At 41.1% G+C, this 17,516-nt stretch overlaps 1 protein-coding gene across 2 annotated transcripts; it reads right to left on the minus strand.

The window, feature by feature from the left end:
- Positions 1 to 9,018: 9,018 nt before the first annotated feature.
- ppil4 (peptidylprolyl isomerase (cyclophilin)-like 4) lies at positions 9,019 to 17,453 on the minus strand. Of its 2 annotated transcripts, none has more exons than XM_035774694.2 (12): positions 17,288 to 17,453; positions 16,794 to 16,926; positions 16,573 to 16,690; positions 16,287 to 16,429; positions 14,074 to 14,170; positions 13,773 to 13,889; positions 13,405 to 13,529; positions 13,193 to 13,259; positions 12,005 to 12,116; positions 11,735 to 11,825; positions 11,389 to 11,518; positions 9,019 to 11,133 (listed from the first exon to the last, which is right to left on the minus strand). In XM_035774694.2, the coding sequence occupies exons 1-12, from the start codon at positions 17,355 to 17,357 to the stop codon at positions 10,960 to 10,962; spliced, it is 1,377 nt and encodes a 458-aa protein (XP_035630587.1). In that variant the 5' UTR covers positions 17,358 to 17,453; the 3' UTR covers positions 9,019 to 10,959. The 2 variants fall into 2 exon arrangements, with proteins under 2 accessions (XP_035630587.1, XP_035630588.1); XM_035774695.2 differs by having other exon boundaries at positions 10,995 to 11,133; positions 11,348 to 11,518.
- Between the last annotated feature and the right edge of the window lie 63 nt (positions 17,454 to 17,516).

Raw genomic sequence — 17,516 nt, forward strand, 5'->3', positions numbered from 1 at the left:
CACTCTCCTTATATGTAAAATAGCCCATACACAGCCTGGAGGTGTGTTTTGGGTCATTGTCCTGTTGAAAAATAAATGATAGCAACACTAAGCGCAAACCAGATGGGATGGTGTAGTGCTGCCAAATGCTGTGATAGCCATGCTGGTTAAGTGTGCCTTGAATTCTAAATAAATTACTGACAGTGTCACCAGCAAAGCACGCCCACACCATCACACCTCTTCCTCCATGCTTCACGGTGGGAACCACACACGGCGGTTGGAACCAAAAATCTAACATTTGGACACCTCAGACTAAAGGCGACATTTCCATTTCCACTGGTCTAATGTCCATTGTTTCTTGGCCCAAGCAAGTCTCTTCTTATTATAATTGGTATCCTTTAGTAGTGTTTTTTTGCAGCAATTTGACCATGAAGGCCTGATTCACACAGTCTCCTCTGAACAGTTGATGTTGAGATGTGTCTGTTACTTGAACTCTGTGAGGTACACTCTGAGGTGCGGTTAATTGCCCATTGCTGAGGCTGGTAACTGCAGCAGAGTTAACTCTGTCTTCCTTTCCTGTGGCAGTCCTCATGAGAGCCTGTTTCATCATAGCGCTTGATGGTTTTCGCAACTGCACTTGAAGAAACTTTCAAAGTTCTTGACATTTTCCTTATTGACTGACCTTCATGTCTTTAAATAATGATGGACTATCATTTCTATTTACTTATTTGAGCTGTTCTTGCCATAATATGGACACGGCATTTTACCAAATAGGGCTATCTTCTGTATACCACCACTACCTTGTCACAACACAACTGATTGGCTCAAACGCATTAAGAAGGAAAGAAATTCCACAAATTAACATTTTGTTATTTGAAAGGCATTCCAGGTGACTACCTCATGATGCTGGTTGACAAAATGCCAAGAGTGGGCAAAAATATAATCAAGGCAAAATGGTGGCTATTTGAAGGATCTCAAATATAGAATATATTTTGATTTGTTTAACACTTGTTTTGTTACTACATGATCACATATGTGTTATTTCATAGTTTTGGTGTCTTCACTATTATTCTACAATGTAGAAAACAGTAAAAAATGAAGAAAAACCCTTGAATGAGTAGGTGTGTCCAAACTTTTGACCGGTACTGTATGTCAGGAAATGAATGACAAATATTCAATACATGTATTTGGAAAATACAGTATTTATGTCACAAAGAAGTCGGCTGAACAACAGATGAGGAAAATCACCATAGCCACAGTTCAAATATTTTGCATGCATGCAGCACAGGATAATGCACAATGGTACAGTAAACTTTATCCGGCTCATTCAAATTGTGTGGTGACATAATACAGTAGGTTAGTCAGTTATTTTAACATCTCAACGTGCATGCGTGAGGCACAGAATGATCATACAACACTTGTTACACAATTAACAATAACAAAATAAGACATTCGATGTATGCACGATACGTTTACAGAATATTTTTGTGGGTGTTCACATAAAATAGTCATGGATTTCTGGTTGAGGTGAAGCAATCTCATTGGACATGCATGACGGCTGTTTTTGCAGGAACAGTTCAAAATACGGCAATTCCAGCTGGTAGAGATTCCTGATAAAAATGTCTTGCATTCTACATCCTTATCTGCCTGCATGGACGGTAGTGAGAATCAGTGGAGGGTTCATTTAACAAAACAAGTAGAATATTCTCATTGTCAACAGTGAAGAGGCAAATCTGGGATGCTGGCCTTCTAGGCAGAGTTCCTCTGTCCAGTGTCTGTGTTCTTTTGCCCATCTTAATCTTTTCTTTTTATTGGCCAGTCTGAGATATGACATTTACTTTGCAACTCTGCCTAGAAGGCCAGCATCCCGGAGTCGCCTCTTCACTGTTGAGACTGGTGTTTTGTGGGGACTATTTAATGAAGCTGCCAGTTGAGGATTTGTGAGACATATGTTAATGGACAATTATTTTTGTTTTTCTTTCAAAAACAAGGACATTTCTAAGTGACCCCAAACTTTTGAACGGTAGTGTATGTAACAGTTTTGCTTCCGTACCTCTCTTCACCCCAACCTGGGCTCGAACCAGAGACCCTCTGCACACATCAACAACAGTCTCCCTCGAAGCACCGTTACCCATCGTTCCACAAAAGCTACAGCCCTTGCAGACCAAGGGAAACAACTACTTCAAGGTCTCAGAGCGATTGAAATCCTATTAGTGCGCACCCCGCTACCTAACTAGCCATTTCACACCAGTTCCACATAAAATATCCATACATGGGTTTCTGCCTCACAAGAAGCAGACCATACTTTTGGTGTACTATCTATCTATGAGGTACTATATATAAGGTGAGTCTGTAAGATCTACGCTATAAAATAAATATGTTCAGTTCCTAAAATGCTATGTATTTCTTCCACAGAAAAGACACAGCAGTTGACCATGATGTGTGATACCACAAACAACAGCTTTCAGCATGATCATCAACTCTCATATGGGCCACTTGGGCACATTGAGCTGTAGGCTAACAAAAGAGTTTCCTGGTACCACATCGACAATGTCTTCCAAAGAAAACATCAGGGAGAACCCCCAAGACATTCAAATATCACTTGACAGTTGTGGAGGCAAAGCAAATGTGAGCTCTCTACTCCTCCTCACCCACGGGCCCTATGCCACAGGAAGCATTGCCAATTCTGCCCTCGGCACTTCCCCTGAGACATTTTATATTTATTTGATAATAGGGGAATAAAGTAAGAGGAGGATCTTTTAAGTTGATTCTGAACCTGATAGGATTCCAGGAACTGACAAACCTTGCTCTTTTTATCTGACAGTTGATACTGTATCAACATTGGCAAACATCCTATCGCCAAATCACCAAATTCACTGGAGATCATGGAATTTTTCAGGTAAGTGATATGTTAATGTCTTGGGGGTTCTCCCTGATGTTTTTTGTGGAAGACATTGTCGCCTCAACGTGCCCAAGTGGCCCATATGAGAGTCGATTATGTTGTTTGCTGTTGTTGTTTGTGGTATAACTGCTGTGTCTCTTCTGTGCAAGAAATACATAGCATTTTAGGAACGGAACATATTTCTTTGTATAACAAAGTAGAAAATAACTGAACTTGAAAGTGGGTGTGAAGTTTTTCAAACATTTGAGCAGCTTTGTATTGTTGACTGAATAAGTTATTGTCTAGTTTTATGTTTATTTAACTACTATTCAAAAGGATTAAGAGACTACAACTGCACAAGTACATTCCATCCTTTTGCAACTGAGACATTGCACATTTTACACCTGTCTGTCTGTAGAACAAACGGGATTACTGTGACTGTCAAAGGACTGTACAATTTGTCCCAATTCTTTCCTCATTCTGGTCAATAATGGGAATCAGCTTCTGACCGTGGGATCCTATAACTGTCTGCTCATGGTTTACATTTCTCCAGGGCCATTATATTCACTTCTTTTGTCAAGTGCAGTAGGCAAAAACAGGTTGGCTCAATGTTGTTTCCACTTCATTTCAATGGAAAACATCAATGTGATGATGTTGAATCAACGTGTAAAACCGATTGGACTTGCAAAAAGTCATCGACATCAGGGCATTTCATATGCTTTTCACCAAACTGTTAACCTACATCCAATGACATGGTGATATTTGTTGTTAATTTCACATTGAATTCACGTTAGTTGACTCAACCAAATAAAACCAAAACTATATGTTGAACTGATGTTTGTGCCCAGTGGGAAGTCTCTGACAGTGGTTAGACAAGGGGGTGGAAAATGTTAGGATACGGATGTAACCTTGGTTCTCTGAGTAGAGTAACGGGTCACCAAACGAGCTATGGGAACTCCTTCCCCTTCAAACAATGTGATTGAGATGCTTAATATCAAAGATGTTTACAGAGTGACATACAGTCTATTACTTCACTCAAACCCCAATGAGGTTGAGTAACGACATGACAGCTTGGCGACTCATGTCTCTAATCAGAGATCCGCAACCCAACGTTCCCCCCGTAACAGGTCACAAAACGACCTATGGGAGAGGCTGTACCGAAGAGGTCATTCGGACAACAGACTGGGATAGCTCACCATTTAACTTAGCCCAGATATCCTTGTATCCCCCACAGGATGTAACAGAATATAATTACAGGATAACTCAGAATTTCAACTGTGGTATACAACTGTATACACAAGCAAACCGAAAGCTAGAACTTACAACATGAGGCTTCAATTGGGTGCAACAGCACCAAGAGTGGAAGGCCTCTGTATAGAACATCCATCTCATGTACAAGGTTCAAAGTATTGCTCACGTATTATCTGGGTTGAGCCACCATGTCGTCTGGAGTTGGTCTACCTGCTGCAGAGTATGATTTTGACACTGCATTGGTAATCCAATGTGCCAGAGGATGTCATGGTTGCCTGAACTGCATCAATTATCAAGGAGGCCAACCCTGCAGCTATAAGGCGGTGACGTTCAGGGTCCACACCCATAACTTCAGTATGCTGGGTTTGGGGTGCAAAAGCCTGCCGCTCGCTTGTGACTGGAGTTCCACTCGAAGAGGGAGATCCCATGGTCGGGATGGTTGTCGGCTGTACAAAGTCTGAAAACCAGTGATGCCGTGGCCAATGTCGAGCAACAAGTAGAGCTGACGCGCTTTCGATACTGATCTTCCTCAAGACCTAACGGACCAAGGGAATTGATGGAAACGCATACAACAGCCCCCTTGGCCATCTGTGTGACAGGGCATCACACCTGAGTGGGCCTGCTGGACCCTTTATGGAGAACCACATAGGACAGAGTGTATAAGACAGTAGTTTTGGAATTGTAAGTTAGATTACTTGTTTGTTATTACTGCATTGTCGGAACTAGAAGCACAAGCATTTCGCTACACTCGCATTAACATCTGCTAACCATGTGTATGTGACAAATAAAATTTGATTTGATTTGTCTTGCAATGCAAACAGATCGGTGATGGCCCTTCCAAACTGTGCCCAGATCATCTCCACTACTGTGGGATGTATCCAGTCTGAAGGATGAGGGCCTCCTCAGGAGAGAAGGTCTGCTGCCAGATTCTACACCCCGGAAGGTGTATTGATGGGAGGTGTTTGCTTGCCCAAAGCAGTAGCTTTCATCTAAGTAGTTCAGGACCTTGACTCCTGCTTGGCTAAGTGGGGTTGGCGTTGAGCTTATGCACTTTGTGAAAGTGTGAGGGGCGAGCAAAAGGCTGAATGAAGGGTAGAACGCACATTTGTTTTTGTAGGTATTTACTGTGTGCTGGGAGAATAGGGATATGAAAGCATGTGTCTTTCAAGTTCACTGTGGTGAACCAATCACCTGGTTGTACTGATTGAAGGATGACTTTGATTGTCTTTGATTGGGAAGTGCTGAAAGATGACGATTCAGGCACCCTTTTCTGGCACCAGAAAATAGATTGAGTAGAACTGCAGTTTTGTTGCACTGGTTCTACCTCTTCGATTACATGATTTTCCAGGAGCAATGAGATTTCTGAGCAGAGTGTTTGCTTTTGAGCAAGGTTGCGAGCTGTTGTTTTCAAGACACCCCTGAAGTGTGGGGTCGCTGACAAAATTATGATGCATAGCCTTGTGTTACAGTTCGTAACACCCATTTGTTGGCCGTTGACCTCTAGAAAGCGGTGTTGATGTGACCAAGGCTCTGCATGCTGTGGTGCACAGGGGACGCAGCCTGCATACGGTGTGCCCAAGAGGCAAATTATTTAGACAAAATTAATGCATTTATGGTTTTAAGGAGGGAGCATTGAATTGGGTACAGTCATATCTAACTGACAGGAAACAATCCACCTATATCAATGGTTCATTTTCTTCCCCTAATGTGTTAAACTGTGGAATACCGCAGGGCAGCTGCCTTGGGCCACTTCTCTACTTAATATACACCAACGACCTTCCCTATGCCTTGGTTGAAACTCAAGCTACTATATTTGCAGATGATACTACAATTTATGCAGCAAGACAATCGGTTCAACAGGTACAGCAAGCTTTGCAAGGAGATTTGGAGATGATCAGGAAATGGGTTTGCCAAAACAAACTTGCTTTAAACACCAAGAAAACCAAAGTTATGTTGGTCTGTTCAACTAGTAAAAGGCCAAAACAGCATGGGATACAATTAAGTATGGGAGGAGTACAAATTGAAGAAGTGGTAGAAACCAAACTACTGGGAGTGCAGCTAGACAACTGCTTATCATGGTCGTCTCACATAACTAATCTATGTAAAAAAAAAATATTAAAACAGCATGCATAATCAGAAGGATAGCTAAATATTAACCAGGGAAAATCCTTCAGCAAATAACACAGGCATTGGTTGAGAGTCAAGTGAACTATTGTTCGGTGGTCTGGGGAAATGCATCATCTAGTGAATTTAGGAGGCTGCAGAATGCACAGAATAAAGCAGCAAAGATTGTTTTAAGGTAGAGATATGGTTCTTCTGTTGCAGTCATGGGTTGTTTTAAGGCAGAGATATGGTTCTTCTGTTGCAGTCATGCGCAGTGTTCTTGGTTGGTCATCAATCGACAAGATAATTGAAAAAAACATGCTTATCTTATTTTATAATATACATCATTTAAAACGGCCAAGTTCTATTCACAATGGTATTCAGTTGGTAAGAGACAGACATTCCGTAAATACTAGGAATAGATTGTCCACTATCTATGCGTTATCCAGACAGAAAAAAGAAATGGGCAAAAGAACATTTCGATGTAGAGCAATAAAGAAATGGAATAAATTAACTGAGCAAACTAGAAACCTTTCAATATATAAGTTTAAACATTATTTAAAAACAATTTAAATATAGTATATAGAGATGTTGTGGGACTATAGTAGATGAAGAATCAATATTTCTTTAGATTGAGTATTTATTGGGTCATTATGCTAGTGTATTATGTATGTTTGTAATAGTGTGTTATATGTGAAAGTGTGTTTGTATTATACATTGTATTTTAATGTTAAGGACTCTTGGAAGATTAGTCCAAATGGGGACTAAAAGAGATCCTAATAAAATCAAATCAAAAGAGGCGATGCTGCGCTCCACCACTTCGGTAGGGCAGAGAGTGTCTGTTCCTCCACTCTTAAGCATGTGCAGCGTGAGTCTGAGCCTGGTTTATTGGCATCCCAATTGGGGCCCTGGGACGGGAGTAATGGTTTGCTGGCTGATGCATTCTAGGCTTTGGAATGAGGCGCTGAAGCTCTATCTGTGTCTTCCTTAAACACTTGGAGGATTTGGGCCGCTGCTGGGCTAAATGTCTGGCCAGGTGATATGGGTACACCTAGGAGTTGAGGATTTGGGCCGCTGCTGGGCTAAATGTCTGTCCAGGTGATATGGGTACACCTAGGAGTGGAGGATTTGGGCCGCTGCTGGGCTAAATGTCTGTCCAGGTGATATGGGTACAACTAGGAGTGGAGGATTTGGGCCGCTGCTGGGCTAAATGTCTGGCCAGGTGATATGGGTACACCCAGGAGTGGAACCGTCTCTTTGTCAGGGAGCTTGGACAGCGCTAACCATAGGTGGCGTTGTGCAACCGACAGCGTTGCCAAAGATTTCCCAACCATCTGAGCATTGCCCTGAAGGCATTGGATGATCAGGTCTGTAACTGTAGCCAGTTTTTTCATGGTCTCAGCGTCATAGTTTGTGGAGAGGCGTTCCTGCAGCTCCTTCTGATGCAAGGCTAGTATCGCTGCTGAATTGCTTAGCCTGTCGGCTGAAGCAGTGCTTTCATGTGTCCTTTTTAGATGCCCTGCATCATTTGTTATGCAGCTCTTGGCCTGAAATGTGTTGGAGAGAAGCAGGCAGAACAAGCAAAGCAAATGATTTGTCCATACGGGAGAAGTATCTAAAAGCATTCTCATCTGTTCCATGAACTGTAGCTAAGCAAGTGCATATGCTTGGCACGGCAGGGGTTCGGTCATTTGGCATGCTCCAGTCTTTGAACAAAGGGATGCATGTCTTAGTCTTTGAAGAACTGAATTCATCAAACGTGGGTGCGGTCCCATGACAGTATCATTTCAAATCCAAAGTGCTGGAGTACAGAGCCAAAACAACAACAAAAAAAAAGAGTCATTGTCCTAATACTTTTGGAGCTCACTGTATGTGTGGCTAATTTAGCTAGTTAGCTAGGAGCTAATTTCTGAGGTAACGGGATAGACCCGAAGCTAGCTAACACACAAAGATGGAAATGCCAGACAAAAATAAATAAAAGTTAGCTAGTATAGGCAGGCACAATAACGAGAGAGGAGTAGATTTGATAAAAAATCATCACCTCAGGCACCTCCTCGGGTTGTTGAAAAATCGAAATTCCGTAAAAAAGTAATCCGAAGGGGATTAATATTAATGGCGTAATGTAAAATATATAAATGTGAGAGTGAAGAAAAGACAGTATGTTATGCCACACCATCTTTTATAGTGACAGGTCCCATGGTACAGTAAGGGTGTGGCGTGACTGTAAACATATTTGATATTAGCATCTCAATCACACATCGTGAAGGGGAAGGAGTTCCCATAGGTCGTTTGCTGACCCGTTACGAAAATGAAAGAGAACAATACTTGCATGCTCTCTCACTCAGTAAAAGTTCAAAACAACCCCTTCCTTATAAGGAGCTTCAAAGTGGCATCTCATTCGGAGAAACAACCAAGTATGGAATGATTTGTGAAATGTCAAATGACTAATTATGGTGAATGTTGACCGGGGTCTCTCATGCTTTAATTAGGGTAACTACGAGGGGGCTAGAAGTGGTGGCCCACAGTGTTGCACAAGGAGAGGCCTTGTGGAAAACTCAATGACTGTTAGCTAGCTGCACATGCACCCCTCACTGTGCTATTCTTCTATGTCTGCCAAGGCTGAAAACATTATTCTGAACACTTTGGGTCAGGGATTTATCGAATTACATCTAGCTCCCCTTTGGTTTTCCCCACATATGTCCCTAATATAATTCCAACACATGATTTGGGTTGGGCTAACTAATACCCTCTCTGACAGTACTGCCAATATACTGACCAAAAACATTTTCAAACTGTAGCCAAAATAGGATACCTCATTTATTAATGTAGCCCACACAACTTTCATCCTGCATGGCTGCCTCCAACTTCTCATATCACTCAGGGAGTTGGAAGGTGAGTAATCATCGGTGTTGTCGTCGAGTCACTAAACCTCGAGCCCGAGTCAAGTCCCCTGTGCTTGAGTCAGAGTCGAGTCACGATACCCTATGGCCGAAGTCCGAGTCGAGTACAAGTCACCAATGGTCAAGTCCATCAATTTATAATAGATCTTATTATACAATTGTTTCTAGTCGCCACCGATGGCAGTATATCGCCACTCCCTCATGAAAAACAACAACTATTGTACTAGTTAGTCATTACCTCACAAGTTCTACACAATACCTGTTTAACTACTCATTTACTACATATATGAATGGTAAGTCCGGCTCTCAGCTAATTATTTGTAATCGCCCACTGATATTTCTGTAGGTTTTTTATTTCAGAGTAAAAACTAAAGGGAGACTTGGCGAAGTGATGCAGGGGAGAAGTTGGAGGTGGGTAGAACGAGACGACAATTTCAAAGACAGCATATTTGTCTATAATCAAGGGGAGACAAATAGCTAGACTGTTGTTTTACCACTAAACTCAATAGTAGTGTTGTTTTCAATTCCTTAAACAGTTTGTGTTTCCTAACCAGGCAAAACGAAATAGTAGGCTGGTGACTGGTGGTTATGGGGAATCAAGAGAGTCGCCTCTGCGATGTGTAGCCTATGATTGCCGGAGCAGAGCTTGCCTGCCCACAATCCTCACCAGCTGATATAAACTACGTGTGCTGGGTGTGGCGTGCCCTTTCACTGCCAGATAACAGAACCCTTGTTGCTCTGCGCATCCAGTGCTGCTAATATTTTCCTTGCCATAGTACCCTATCTAGTCCAACTGCAAATACAAGTCGCGAGAAGGCGAGAAACCACTGGTCGAATCCAAGGCAAGTCAGAAGTCATGAAAATCATGCTATTTCATTGACAAACGGCTTGAACTAATGGGGAGGATGACACAGGGAATCTCCTCTGCAGTGCATACAGACAACTCACGCTTTCCATGCCCACTACCCAGCTAACAATTCTAGGTACAGATAACGTTTTTGTAATATTACCCATGATGTTCCCCTAATGTTTGAGAGTCTAGTTTTCCGTTAGTTGATGGAACATTCTATGTTAGCAAAAACCTTCTTAAAACATCTTTAGCATGTTTTGGTGTTAAAGTTGAGAATGTTCATTTAATGTAAAACATTACTTATCTAGAACGTGGTTACAATATTCTCAGAATATACAATGTTCTAGATGCGTTTTAAGAACATTCATGTGTCTGAGGGTTAAAATTGTGGGAATATTTGTTAGCTGGGTACATGTATTTTCTGTACAAAAGCTGGGAAAAAAACGAGTCAAAAAAAGGTTAAAATATGGACAAACATGGGGGGGATCATTCACCTGCCCATTAATAAACAGAAAGGGCGATGGGGTATAAGTCAAACCAAAATACAAATATACTTATAGAACGTTACTGACTGGGGACTTAGTTATGATGTGTGTATGGAGATTGATTTGGAAAATGCTGTGTAGACCTAAATACAGAATGTTGCCCTATAGGAATCGAGCAGTTCAGTCTGAAATGTTTTATTATTCATAATGAGCAGTGTTCTCAGGTTATGTAACACTGTGTTACTTCCAGGTAATTGGGGTAAACATCCCAGGATATCCCCCCCCCATGTAATGTGAGGGCCGAGTCCCTAGTGCTGCTCTCTCAGACATGGGTGGTGTTGGGGTAGTAGGGGCCACAGTGACAGGTATCAGGGCGGTCCAATTCCATTTCAATTTAGTCAATTCATGAAATGAACTGACATTTATTTTTCAAAGATGATTTTCCAATTAAGTATATGGATGGGGAATTGAAATGGAATTGGCCTCAACCCTGTTCCTCTCCCTCTCTCATCATCGGTGTCTGCTCCTCTCCTTGTCTTTAGACTTCTTGGGTGAGCGACTGCGGCTCCTCTCTGGGCGGTGCTTTTCACGGGACTTGCTGTGCTTGTGGTGGCGGTCTCTTTCCCTGGAGCGTGAATGCTGCCGGTCTGTCTTTTTCTCCCGCCTGGGCTCCTCACTGTTCCACTGTAGGTATAACATAGGGAGAGAAACAGGTTTGACAAAGGTTCAAGATAAATCTTTGGTGGTGCTGAAACAAAGCTCTGTGGAATGACTCAGTATACCTCAAGTGACTAGTGTCACAACTGCTGAAATGACAAGCCATTCCCAAATTACATGAGTCATGCGTATTCTAATGCTCTTACTGAACATTCTTGTTAAAGAAAGTATATGTGCCCACCACAAGGAAAACAATTAGTTCAAAAGCCATTTTCGGGAGACCTTGGATTTCTTGGATTTCCTGGTGTCCTCGTCATCTGAGTGATTGTGTTTCTTATCCTTGTGTTTCTTCTCAGCATGCTGATGGCTTGTTCCTTCTTCCTCTTCCTCTAAAAGCAGGTCGTATTTGGAGCTTTTGGGAATGTTTAGAAAAACTTGAGGAAGTAAAGTGTGCAATTCCAAGTTGGTCAAGTCTTTCGTCTTTCAGAGAAATGTCTTCACAATAGTTTACCTCTCTCTGTCCTGACAGCTATGTGAAATGGTGCACAGTTGAGTTAAAGTATTTTACACTTAAACTCATATTCTCCTCTACATATTGAATAGCAAATATAAACACATTTAAGGATACTCCTGCTTAGGTTTGACTTTATCCTTAAGAGCTAATTTGGATCCTGCGTCTTTTTCATAGGCCTTGAAGTCATCCTTGGTATACTTTCCACCTAGAAAACGAAAGACCCATGTGAAGTTCTCTACTTAGCAGAGGTGAATGGCAATCCTTTAGTTTAAGTGCCTTATTAGGTCTTAATTGAGTCTCTGAAAGTATACATAACACATACTTTATGGATCACACAAAATCTTTAAATAAAAGTCCAAGTGAGTTGTTTTAATAAGTGTTTACCTTTGCCTTTCCATTTGATCTTTGAAACAGACTGGCTGAAGTCCACGTGTATGCGCCTGTCATCTATGAGCACATTGTCCATCTTGAAGAAGGCCTTTTCACAGTCCTCCTCCTGTGCACAGAAAGGACATCAATTGCATCTAAAAGAGGGTCATGTGAGCCCTTATGGATCCAGTGAACAAGGGAATTAATTTCAGTAAACAAAACCATATGACCATTCAAATGAATTCATTTGTACCCTCTCAATTCTGACTAACTGGCGCCATCTATTGATATTTTGCACAACCGCACTTGAATTGTTCAAAAAGGAATCTCTATCTTTATATTTCTGTCTTGATTTGTATGCTGAACAAAAATATAAACGCAGCATGCAACAATTTGAACAATTTTACTGAGTTACAGTTCATATAAGGAAATCAGTTAATTTAAAATAATTTATTAGGCCCTCATCTATGGATTTCACAACTGGGCAGGGGTGCAGCCATGGGTGGGCCTGGGAGGGCATAGGCTCACCCACTGGGGAGCCAGGCCAAGCCAATTAGAATGAGTTTTTCCCCACAAAAGGACTTTATTACAGACAGAAATACTCAGTTTCATCAGTGCCTGGGTGGTTGGTCTCAGACGATCTCGCAGGTGAAGAAGCTGGATGTGGAGGTCCTGGGCTGGCGTGGTTACATGTGGTCTGCAGTTGTGAGGCCGGTTGGACGTACAGCCATATTCTATAAGATTTAGTTGGAGCTGGCTTATGGTGGAGATATTAACTTTCAATTCTCTGGCAACAGCTCTGGTGGACATAACTGCAGTCAGCATGCCAATTGCACAATTGCAAAACTTGTGACATCTGTGGCATTGCATTGTGTCAAAACTGCACATTTTAGAGTGACCTTTAATTGTCACCAGCACAAGGTGCACCTGATCATGCTGTTTAATCAGCTTCTTGAACAACAACAACATTTTAGAGAAAAGCTTTTTGTGAGTACGGAACATTTCTGGGACCTTTTACTTCAGCTCATGAAACATTGGACCAACACTTTACATGTTGCATTTATATTTTTGTTCAGTGTACTTATGAACATGAGTGGAGCAATGTTCAACTTTTATTTCCATGCATAATCAAAATAGGGCTAAAATGATTATGATAACTCATGGTACATAAAGCAATCACGTGAAAACCAAACCAATACACACCTTTTCAAACTCGATGAAAGCATAGCACAGAGACTCTCCTGACTTCCAGTCTCTGATGATCTCACAGCTGTAGCAAATTAAGAACATGTTAATCATGGTACAGTTCACCAACATTCAATATTTAAATTGGTTAGGACTAGGTCTATTTAAAATTAAATATGTATCGTAATGTTATGAGGCCAGTATATGGAAATAGATAGGGTCTATTTTACCACTTAATAAGTCCGAAGCGGGAGAAAATTATCTCCAGGTCTTCATCTGTGGTCACAGGGTTTAGCTTACACACAAACAGCACATTCTCAGGAGGTTTCACTTCCGCATCAGGGAGATCACCCACCTACACAAGCACATACACACGTCAAACCACAAAACTCTTATAAAACCACCATATAATGTTTACAACACTAATATGTTCACAAGCTAATGAAGTACTACAGCAGAAGTACTGTTGGGTTCTTCAACAGCAATCTGTACAAACAAGTGGTAATGTTGAGTGTTACAAAATCCCTTCTGCCATCACTCCTGAAAATATGGACATCCTCTACAAGGTTAAGTAGACTGAACCCCGAACCCCTCTCACCATCTCCAGCAGGATAGCCTGTGTCTTGGCCTCCTTCTCCTTCAGCAGCTCATCCAGCTCCTCAGCCTTCTTCCCATCTGTGTCGTTGATCACTTCATCAGCTCCAATACGACCACTCTGCACACCAAAGAGGGGCCAGTAAGGTTATAGACGTCAGAAGTTGCATCGACAACACAATAATGAACTAACTTAAACCTGTTTAATTTTATATTAAAGTAATATCGTTTACAATACTTTTGCTCTGAAAGGGAGATATGCATTGCTTTTAATTCAACGTTACAGAAAGTGTCTAGTCACATACATCCAGCTGTTCCTTGGTAGGCTCAGGGGAGCGGTCAGGCACGGGCAAGTCAGCAGGGTCATCGAAAGGGTCTTCCAGGATCACAGTGTGGTTTATTCTGCAATAACAAAACAAGTATCATACCTATTTTCTCTCCACCTTATACTGGGATGTCTATCTGAGTAGGTAATTTTATTGACACCACTGTAGCAGGATTTACTTTTGGAAAATGTGCCGCCGGACATAAAAAAAAAAAAGCTACAATATGCAACTTTTTGGGCGACCTGACCAGATTGGTATAGAAATGTGAGTTATAGATCTGTCATTGAAAGTAAGTCTAAGAAGTAGTAGATCTGTTCTGTGTGTGCTATTTCTATGCTTCCCATTCAAGTTTCATTTTAGAGAGTGTTTTACTTTCGGTTTTGTACATTTACATTTAAGTCATTTAGCAGACGCTCTTATCCAGAGCGACTTACAAATTGGTGCATTCATCAGCTTCAAACAGCCGAAAATACAATATTTTTGGTTATGGAAAATATATTTTACAGCAGTTTAGATGGTACAATGATTCTCTACACTATACGTGCTTGTTTTGTCACAAAATGAAATACGGTCAACTTTTTGCAAATTGGAAATGATTTCTGCATATTGCACCCTTAATTTACCAGACATTTGAGAAATTTACCGGACCCATACACATTGGGTGCGTAACCTGATTAGGGCGTCCACCCACAGTGGTCAGACTGACAGAAATTGCATTTAGATGAAAGTAATTCATATTAACAGAACATGGAAGTCGAGGATGCAACGGTGTGCGGTCCTTCTTACCGAATTCTGATGCGCACTTTAAAGATGTTAGAACAACTGTCCACATTTACTTTTCATCAGTCAACAAGATGAGTAACGAACAGCAAAATCTCTAGCCCATGTCAATCTACACTGAACAAAAATATAGTTACAGTTCAGTTCAGGCACGACTCCAACACCCTCATCAAGTTTGCCGTTGACACAACATTGGTAGGCCTGATCACAGACAACGATGAGACAGCCTATAGGGAGGAGCTCAGAGACCTTGCCGTGTGGTGCAAGGACAACAACTTCTAAAATATGTCAAAGACTCCAGCCACCCTATTCATAGACTCTTCTCTCTGCTGCCGCAAGACAAGCGGTACCAGAGCGCCAGGTCTAGGTCCAAAAGGCTAATCAGTTTCTACCCCCAAGCCACAAGACTCTTGAACAGCTAATCAAAGGGCTACCCAGACTACCTCTTTCACGCTGCTGCTACTCTGTTTATTATCTATGCATAGTCACTTTAACTCTACCTACATGTACATAATACCTCAATTACCTCAACTAACCGGTGCCCCTGCACATTGACTCTGTACCGGCACCCCCTGTATACAGCCTCGCTATTGTTTTTTTTACTGCTGCTGTTTTATTATGTTACTTTTATTTTACATTTTTTACTTAACACTTTTTCTTAAAACTGCATTGTTGGTTAAGAGCTTGTAATGAAGTATTTCATTGTATTCGGCGCATGTGACAAATTCAATTGATTTAAACAAAATCAGTAAATTGAAATAATTGACAGCATGCCAATTAAAAACTCCCTCAACTTGAGACATCTGTGACATTGTGTTGTGACACAAAACTGCACATTTTAGAGTGGCCTTTTATTGTCCCCAGCACAAAATGTAATGATCATGCTGTTTAATCAGCTTCTTGATATGCCACATCTGTATACTGTATGTGTATTGATAAATAAGATACATAACAAATATACTGTACACATGCACCAATTTAATTTGACTAAGTAATGCAAATTAACCTATAGACCAATAAGAATGACCAGTCAAATGTATTTATATCGACAGGTATTTACATCAATAAATAGGCCAAAAAACATGATTTTTTATAAAAAATCACTTTGCAAAATAATGATTTTTAGCCTATTAATTCATAGAAATACCAGTCGATGTAAATACATTTGTCTGGTCATGCTTATCGGTATATAGGTTAATCTGTCCGGTGCCAATTTTATTTATCGGCTTTTCTATTTATTTATTTTAAATCGACCCAAAAGCAGGCTATTACCGTCTAACGGAAACCCTGCACTCTTGCTATTCATGGAACCGTGAGTGTTTATTATATATTTTTTTGTATAAAATTCTATTCTAATCTCCCTCTAAAATGGCTACATTAAAATATGATTAAAGGAAATTCAATTTGCTGACCTGATATCCTGAAAAGGGATGAAATCCTTGTCAACGAAGGTCTCATTGATCTTGGCCAAGACGTCCATACCCTCTGACACCTCTCCGAACACAGTGTGGACCCCATCCAGGTAGTCCAAGTTCTCACCAGTGGTGATCAGGAACTGGGGACCAAGGAGAATGTTACAGCACAAATAAAAGATTTCAGATGCTTTCCATCTGTCCTACTCGAATATTTAGGCTAACATTGTGGCTTTCAAACTGATAGCAGTTAAATACTGAGGAGGTGGACGGCAGTTTTACCAACCTGAGAACCATGTTGGTCACTGCCATTGTTCACCATGGACACCATCCCCTTCTTTCTGTGTTTGATCCGTGGGTTTTTCTCTGCATCATAGAAGCGGGCCTGGTCTCCATATAGTTTACTGAGGGTATAGAAAATACATCATCAACATTCCTGTGAGATATAAACAACAGCTGTGATGATGATTTTGGACAATGCTGTTTATGCTAAGGAAGAGGACTGACCCATAGACAGATTCTCCACCACGGCCAGTCCCAGTGGGATCTCCAGTCTGCACAATAAAATCTCTCTGGACATTGTGGATGAGGCAGTAATTGTAGAATTTGATTTTGCATAACTTCAGGAAATTCAGGGACGCTAGAAAAAAAGGAGCTGATCATCATGAGAACACATCACATTCATAAGACATTAGGATTTCCTTTCCCTGAGTTTCAATTGTTCATGATTGAGCCACATCAACACAGAGTGAACTGTCAGATGGAGTGTCCCCAAAGTAATCCTCTTTTTAAATGTTTGTTAGCTAGCCGAAATATAACATTAACAACAGGTAGCATTTGCTATCGCTGGGTAAATGAATGGTTGGCTATCTTGTTACCTAGCACTTGCTAGCAGCAACTTAAAATGCGATATTTGACTTTCTGAGAAGCTTTAATTATTACGAAATGTAGGCTGTGTTACCAAATGTTAGCGTCGGATGTGTTGGTGCATGTTTTCTTACTTTTAGGCCTTTCTTCTGTGAATAAATCAATGACGATATCACCCAAAGTTGTTTCAAGAAGAACCGCCATGTTTGCAGGGTGACTGCGCAGCTGCGCACGCGCTCTTGTTTGGTTCCGGTGTAACTTGGGGGTGTTGTGGGTTTCCACTAGTTACCACAACCACAAAGTCAGAACGTCTAAATGGTAAAAATATACGAAAACAAAAATATTTTTGTTGTTGTCTTATTT

This window comes from Oncorhynchus keta, chromosome 8 (assembly GCF_023373465.1).
Source record: "Oncorhynchus keta strain PuntledgeMale-10-30-2019 chromosome 8, Oket_V2, whole genome shotgun sequence".
Lineage (NCBI taxonomy): Eukaryota > Metazoa > Chordata > Actinopteri > Salmoniformes > Salmonidae > Oncorhynchus > Oncorhynchus keta.

Bases quoted from the DNA above. Each gene is read 5' to 3' on its own strand.
- ppil4 (XM_035774694.2), bottom strand. From the start codon at position 17,357: ATGGCGGTTCTTCTTGAAACAACTTTGGGTGATATCGTCATTGATTTA. The intron at 13,530-13,772 runs GTGAGAGGGGTT...GTGCTTGTGTAG, and splicing joins AGGCTATCCTGCTGGAGATG to GTGGGTGATCTCCCTGATGC. The intron at 12,117-13,192 runs GTGTGTATTGGT...TTCTGTGCACAG, and splicing joins CTTTCATCGAGTTTGAAAAG to GAGGAGGACTGTGAAAAGGC.